Below are 7,373 nucleotides of genomic sequence, written 5' to 3' on the forward strand. Positions count from 1 at the left end.
TGCTACCCCCAGGGGCTGTCATTCCACTCTGGGGCCTGTCATTCCAGTTCCAGAACACTCCTGCTACCCCCAGGGGCTGTCATTCCACTCTGGGGCCTGTCATTCCAGTTCCAGAACACTCCTGCTACCCCCAGGGGCTGTCATTCCACTCTGGGGCCTGTCATTCCAGTTCCAGAACATTTCTGTTACTCCTAGGGTCTGTCATTCTTACCCCTGTGAACTTAAAAATGAGAAACGCCATGACTCCAGGGCAGGAATTGCACCTTTTTGAGCCAAATGCAAGCTCTTACTCGAAAAAGCTGCTGACTGTGCATTGCCCAATCATATTCAGTGTTTATAAATTTAATAAACAGATACATTTCAAATAAAAAAAATTGAGGACTGGTACATAGCGATGAGGAAAAGCAGCCATGCAGGAATCAAACCAACAATGCCCTGATTTACAGGGCAGGAATTTACCCACTGAGCTAAACACAAGGTCTTGTGTTTTACTGCTGAGTGTGGCTCCTACAGCTCGAAGTCCCCCCCCCCCAGTGAACTTTAAAATGTCCCATAAAGCGGGGGGGGGGGTTAAGAAAATAAATGGTTTGAAAGTGGATAGATAAGTTTTGGAAGAAAAGATTTGAGGGCTGGTACATAGCTATGCAACGAACATGAAATTGAGCAAACTTCAGAGGACGGCGGAAGACAGGAAGGCCTGGCGTGATCTGGTCCATGGCATATGGAGCAGAGGTCCATCAGTGGCTATTAGCCACAGGGTATAGATAGGGGCTCTGGGGCAAGTGATGCTCCATCTTCTTGGTGCTTGGGGGGGTCAACAGTAGGAGGGCTTGTAATGTCCTGGCCCCACTGGTGGACTTCCTGATGGCCCCTGGTATTTTTGGCCACTGTGTGACAGAGTGTTGGACTGGATGGGCCTTTGGCCAGATCCAACATTGGCGTCTCTTATGTTCTTATGAGGAATCATTTTGACTTTAATCATTACGAAAGCTAATAACATCCCTCTGTCTGCCTGCCTGCCTGTCTGTCGGCAGATATATCTAGAGGTTGTCTTCGGAACAAATGGGATTTCTCTTCGTAGAATCTGCAAGGTCTCAACAGTTTGCGTCCTCTGCAGAGGTATCCGTATCACAATCCGGGATTCATTCTTCCTTTTCTCGTGGCACCAACTTCAGAACAATCGGTTTCTTTGGCATTAAGAAGACCTGGGAGCTCAGCTCCAGGGGAATCTGCAGCAGCGAGAAAAAATGTATCAATCAGGAGGTTATAGAATATTTCGATCCCAGTTAACAAACTGCTTATCCCAACTGAAGAACAAGACTTCCAGGTGAACGAGTTTAGAGGTCTGGTGCCTTAACTCTTAGGAGTGCTCGCTTCGGCAGCAAATATACTAAAATTGGAACTCTTCGGTTTCATTGGTTTAGATAAAAGCAGGGGTGTAGCCAGAAAATTTTGGGTGGTGGGGTATGGGGAAAAACTGGGCGGGGGCACCCCAGCCGCGCGCGGCTCCAGTTCCACGGCGACCTCTAGTCCTCTAGCCCTTTCGATTGGAGAGACTCAATTCTGGGCTGCTTCTCTATGTAAGAAGGGGGTGGGGAATCTCTGATTCTCTCTCTTTTGCATTTTGCACTCAATGAAATTGCTGAGCGGTCGGGTTAGAACGGATAAAAGAAAGTCCTTCTTCACCCAAAGAGTGATTAACACTTGGAATTCACTGCCGCAGGAAGTGGTGGCGGCTACAAGCATGGACGGCTTCAAAAGGGAATTAGATAAGCATATGGAGCAGAGGTCCATCGGTGGCTGTTAGCCACAAGGTATAGATAGGGGCTCTGGGGCAAGTGATGCTCTGTCATCTTGGTGCTTGGGGGGGTCAACAGTGGGAGGGCTCCTAATGTCCTGGCCCCACTGGTGGACCTCCTGATGGCACCAGGAAAAAAGCCCTGCTCATTTCTATTTCCATCACTGAGGAACAAACAATTTGGAGGAAGGGAAAGCGTAGAGTTACTCAACAGTTGAGGATCCCAGGAAATATCTGCTGCAAAAAATCATGCCAACATTTCCCGAGAGTTTCCTCCACTTGGGGACACTCACCGGGGTTTCTTTGCAGGTCCTGAAGGAGAAATGCTGCAGGAGCCTCACAATCGCCACTTTCATCGTGACCAGCGCAAATCTCATCCCGATGCAGTTCCGGGGACCGGCTCCGAAGGGCAGGTACGTGTAAGGATCGATGCTTTCTCTGTTCTCTTTGCTGAACCTGGTTGCATTCGAGACAGATGAGAGAAATGAACGGCTGCCGGTCAGGTGTCTGAGTGCCGATTCGGACATTTCAGTGTTTAAAGTTTCCTTTAATGTTAGAACCGAGTTGCCATTGGCCCCCCAGAGCACAACTTGGAGCAGAGCCACAATCCTGGGCCCTGACCTGGACAGCCCAGGCTAGCTCGGTCTCATCAGTTCTCGGAAAGTAAACAGGGTCGGCTCTGAATAGCACTTAGATGGGAGACTATCAAAGAAGTCCAGGGTGGCTATGTAGAGGCCGGCAATTGCAAACCACCTCTCCTTGTCTCTCCCCTTGACAACCCCATGGCGTCACTATAAGCAGGGGTCATTTCCTGCAGGAGCGCACAGGAGCGGAGCTCCGGCAGTAAAGAGCCCAGGGGGCGGGAACATGCAACAAGCCCCACCCCCAGCTCCCAGCAGCCCCCAGTCAGAGCAAGAAGCAGCCAGGTAAGTTGCAGAGCCCCCCCCGGCCCAAAACAGTCCAGTGGCACCTTTAAGACCAAGTTTTATTCAGGTACTAGCTCTCCCTCCTCTGCGAGGACAGATCTGCACGTATTGTTCCCCCCCCCCAATACCTAGCAATCCAAAAGAGTTCAGTGGAGCCTGAGCGGTGGGTGTTGCCTTCTGACACACTTCCAGTGATGACAGGGGGTGTGACATATGCAAATAAGTTATACTAATTAGTTATGCTAATGAGCTCCTGCACCTCTTTTTCTACGAAATGACCCCTGACTATAAGAATCATAGAATCATAGAGTTGGAAGGGACCTCCAGGGTAATCTAATCCAACCCCGTGCTCAGTGCAGGAAACTCACAACTACCTTCCCCCCCACACCCCCAGTCACCACCAGTGTTCCCTCTAAGCTGAGTTAGTGTGAGCCAGCTCACAGTTCTTTAGCCTCCGGCCCAATCTCTCGCTCACAGCTTTAATGCCAGTAGGTCACGGAGTAGAATTTCTGCTCGCAAGACTCCACAGCTTAGAGGGAGCACTGGTCACCACTGTTCCACGCCCAGAAGATGACAGAAAACCTCCAGGATCTCCAGCCAAACAGCTGCAACTTGATGGAACTTTCCACCACCGCCCCGATCCTGGAATACAAAGCCTCAACCTCCCCCCCAACACACATACACACAATTGCTTCGATAAAAATTGGGGCCCAAGCAAAGCTGACACAGAATGGGGCACCAGACCCCACCTGTGACCTCTGTAATATTCCATCGAAACAGTGTTACCTCTCGGGTCTAAATTCCTCTGGTTCTGGCCAGTATTCCGGGTCCCGATGCAGATTGTAAGGCGGAATCATCACCACTGTGCCTTTTGGGATAACCACGCCATTTATTTCAACGTCTTTCTTGCTGACCCTTTCAAGGCGCCCCCCGAGGGGGTACAGCCTCTGGGTTTCATTAATCACCATGTCGAGGTACTCCAGTTGCATGATAGCATCATACGTGAGAGGGGCCTTTGGAGATAGTAAAGGTAGATGGTTATCATCCTTAGAAGAGCCTATATGGGGTTTGTTTCCTCTCTCTCTCATACACAGACACATGCACACAAACAAATCCTGGACGTACACAGTAAAAGGTAAAGGTAAAGGTTCCCTTGCTCGAAAGCCAGTCGAATCCGACTCTAGGGTTGCGGTGCTCATCTCAAAACCGAAGAGCCAGCGCTGTCCGAAGATGTCTCCGTGGTCATGTGGCTGGCATGACTAAACACCAAGGCGCACAGAACGCTGTTACCTTCCCACCGAAGTGGTACCTATTTATCTACTTGCAATGTCTTGCTTTCGAACTGCTAGGTTGGCAGGAGCTGGAACTAGAGACGGGAGCTCACTCCGTCATGCGGCACCCGGATCTCGAACTGCTGAACTACCGACCTTCCACAGCCTGCAGTTCAGCATCTTAACCACTTCAGCCACCGCAGCTCCTGCTCCTACACAGTACTACACACTAAAAAATAATGGGATCTTATTGGTAGGACTGCTGGTCAACCATTGCTTTGTTAGGCTGTCTGTCGAGTTCTTATCCAATACAAATCAAACCTGTTAGCACATCCCCTGTGAAGTCTTGCCAGTCGGAGAAATGGGCAGTGCGTGACATTCTTAACCAAGGATATGGAAAATGTCACACTTCAGTTGGGAAAGACGTGGTTTATCTGTGGGCTTCGGAACCACGTAAGACACAAAGTATACTGTGTGTAGAGTTCCAGCAAGCCATTCCTTTCTTTCGTTTTAGAACAGATTAAAGTTATTTGATATTTTCTCCATATGCCTTCAGATGTATTTTTGCAAGTGTGAGATCCAGGAGGGTAAAGTTTTGTTAAAAAGGAACTGTGGATGCTTATACCCTTTTGTCGAGTCGTCCCGAGAAAGGATTTTTGATTGGTTGATGGTTTCCATGTGTGTAGTGTAGCCAGGAGATCCTATAATTGTCTGGCAGTCAGACGTTCTAGCTCTTTAGCATTATCCAACATACGCCACCAAGAGACAAGCTAGAATTACACCCCAGCTATGCATGAGTGGTCTGAAATGTTCGATATTAATATTTAAGGGGACTACCCCATCAATCTGCGTATATGCTTTGTATCAACTTGGTGACATACTTTGGACACGCTCATACACACAATTAGACCCGCCATAGGCGTGAATGCCAGGTGGGTTTAACAGGCGTGATCAGACACCGACATCTGGGAAGCGCCCCGCACCCATTGGCAACCCGTTTTGCTCTGCCGCAGAAGCAGAGTAAAAAGACAGCTGTCAAAATCCAGTCGTAATCAGGTTGCGACGGGCCATGGGCAGACTTTCCCCTGTCTGATCGCTGCAGCGTGCTCTCATGGCATCGGAGATGGTATGATCGGGCCATCCCAACTCCATGCTCTTGTTCCCCCCCCCCCGGTTCTCAGTATGCGCATCATCGCACACTTCATAGGGAGCCCTCAATGCAGCGATGTGATCCATTGGTCCCTCGTTGAAGCGCATCGGGGGGGGGAACCCCAACTTACCCACGGTCGCGTCTGATGACTCAGTGGCGGGATGTGCCTGCAGCTTCCAAGGATTGTGTGATCCCGCAACTGCGGGTCAAATTCCTATGGAATAAATAGCCTCGCTACCCCTCCCCCCCCCCTCCGCGCTCACTCCTCCCTTTTGCCCCGATGGTACATGTCAATTTCACACAAGCTGCTGTGTGGCCGCATTCTGCCCCGCAGCTTCGTGCAATTTCCCCCGCGTCTACTCAATCCTCAAAAAACAGGATTGAGTAGACGCGGGGGGGGGGAAATTGCACGAAGCTGTGAGGCAAAATGCTGCCGCACAGCAGCTTGAGTGATATTGACATGTACCATCTGGGGGGGAAAGGGAGGAGTGAGCGCGGAGCAGCGCTTGTGGGAAATCACCCAAAGAGTAATGTGGATACTAAGACGAGCCTGAGAGGCTGACGTGGGCCAATATTCTCAGAGTGAGATGAGGGCTAAGGTGACCAGATCTCAAAAAGCGGAAGGGGGTTGGGTCTTGCCACTGAAATTGGCCCCTAAAAGCTTTGCTTCCAGGTAGCTCAGGACCAGTTAGTATTTCTTTTGTGTTGCTGAAAGCAACTAAAGGACTGCAGGGCCACCTGTTGACTATAGGGGACATTTTTGTTTTGGAAGATGAATGTTGTTAATTGAGGCAAATTGGGGGTGCTGAGCAAACCCAAGAGAGACGCCGGCCACTTTGGTTGTGCCGTCGATGGGCTCACCTTGTTGGGGAGAACAGACTCGATTTCGTCATGAAGCTTCTGTTGGACGTCAGGGTGCGTGGCCAAGAGGTAGGCGATGTAGCCCAGGGAATTGCTGGACGGCTCATATCCCGCGAAAATAAAGATGACCGCTTGGGCCAGAACCTCAGTGTCGGTCAAGCCTAGGAACAAATGGAGGCAACAAAGGTGAAATCCAAAGACTCCAGTGCAGGGGTCATTTCGTAGGAAAAGAGGTGCAGGAGCTCATTATCATAACTCATTAGCATAACTTATTTGCATATGCCACACCCCCTGACATCACCAGAAGTGTGTCAGAAGGCAACACCCATCGCTCAGGCTCCACTGGACTGTTTTGGATTGCTAGCTATTGGGGGGGGGGAGGAATGTGCAGATCTGTCCTCGCAGAGGAGGGAGAGCTTGTACCTGAATAAAACTTGGTCTTAAAGGTGCCACTGGACTGTTTTGGACCGGGGGGGCAGGGGGAGGGCTCTGCAACTTACCTGGTTGCTTCTTGCTCTGACTGCGGGCTGCTGGGAGTAGGGGGTGGGGCTTGTTGCATGTGCCCGCCCCCTGGGCTCTTTACTGCCAGAGCTCCGCTCCTGTGTGCTCCTGCAGAAAATGACCCCTGCTCCAGTGGGCATCTGTCCTTATGCTACATAAGCGTGTGCAAGGATTTGGTGTGTGTTTGTCCTAGGCAGAACCGCAGTGGAGTGTGGGAAGCATCCCATAATAATCTGTGTGACTCTCCCAAGCACTGAGAATGTACTGTGAAAATGCTTCCAAGTTTCTTGGGCTTCTGTTTCAAATCCTATAGTGTGTTTCTCTCCCCACCCCACCCCCAAAGTTCACACGTGACTCTGTGTTTTGTTTGTATTCCTCCTTCAGTCTATAGAAAATAATGTCCCGCTTAGCACCTAGAGCAGAGGAGATCCCTTTTCTTGGGATTGTCGGTTCGTCTTTGCTGAACACGCCCGAGAAAACTTGACGTCTTGCCAGGGTTGCTTTGTGGATTCTGTCAACACTGATTCAGAGGCGTGTTCACTGTTTATTGCCAAGTTGAGAAGAATAACCTTCTAAGCGTTCCAGACATGCGAACTGGTTGGCAGGGCCAGGATTTGGAGGGCCTATGTCAGACTCGGGCTGGGTTACTGTTGTACTGATCAATGTATTGCAATTTAAGATCCCTATCTGTTCTATAGAAGCTGCGGTGGCTCAAGTGGTGAAGACGCTGAACTGCAGGCTGTGGAAGGTCGGTAGTTCAGCAGTTCGAGACCCGAGTGTGCCATGTGACAGAGTGAGCTCCCGTCTCTAGTTCCAGCTCCTGCCAACCTAGCCGTTCGAAAGCAAGACCTTGCAAGACAATAAAC

The 7,373-nt window shown here is 50.3% G+C and overlaps 1 protein-coding gene across 1 annotated transcript in view; it reads right to left on the reverse strand.

The window, feature by feature from the left end:
- Positions 1 to 901: 901 nt before the first annotated feature.
- LOC107117318 (cytochrome P450 3A9-like) overlaps positions 902 to 7,373 on the reverse strand; it is a 22,137-nt gene continuing 15,665 nt past the window's right edge. Inside the window, exons 10-13 of the mRNA XM_015419413.1 lie at positions 6,007 to 6,167; positions 3,511 to 3,737; positions 2,092 to 2,254; positions 902 to 1,229 (exon numbers count right to left, since the gene is read on the reverse strand). Coding sequence (XP_015274899.1) covers positions 1,143 to 1,229; positions 2,092 to 2,254; positions 3,511 to 3,737; positions 6,007 to 6,167 — 638 coding nt within the window. The 3' untranslated portion in view covers positions 902 to 1,142. The remainder of the gene's footprint in view (positions 1,230 to 2,091; positions 2,255 to 3,510; positions 3,738 to 6,006; positions 6,168 to 7,373) is intronic.

Source organism: Gekko japonicus, unplaced genomic scaffold, assembly GCF_001447785.1.
Source record: "Gekko japonicus isolate JY-2015 unplaced genomic scaffold, Gekko_japonicus_V1.1 scaffold513, whole genome shotgun sequence".
Classification (NCBI taxonomy): domain Eukaryota; kingdom Metazoa; phylum Chordata; class Lepidosauria; order Squamata; family Gekkonidae; genus Gekko; species Gekko japonicus.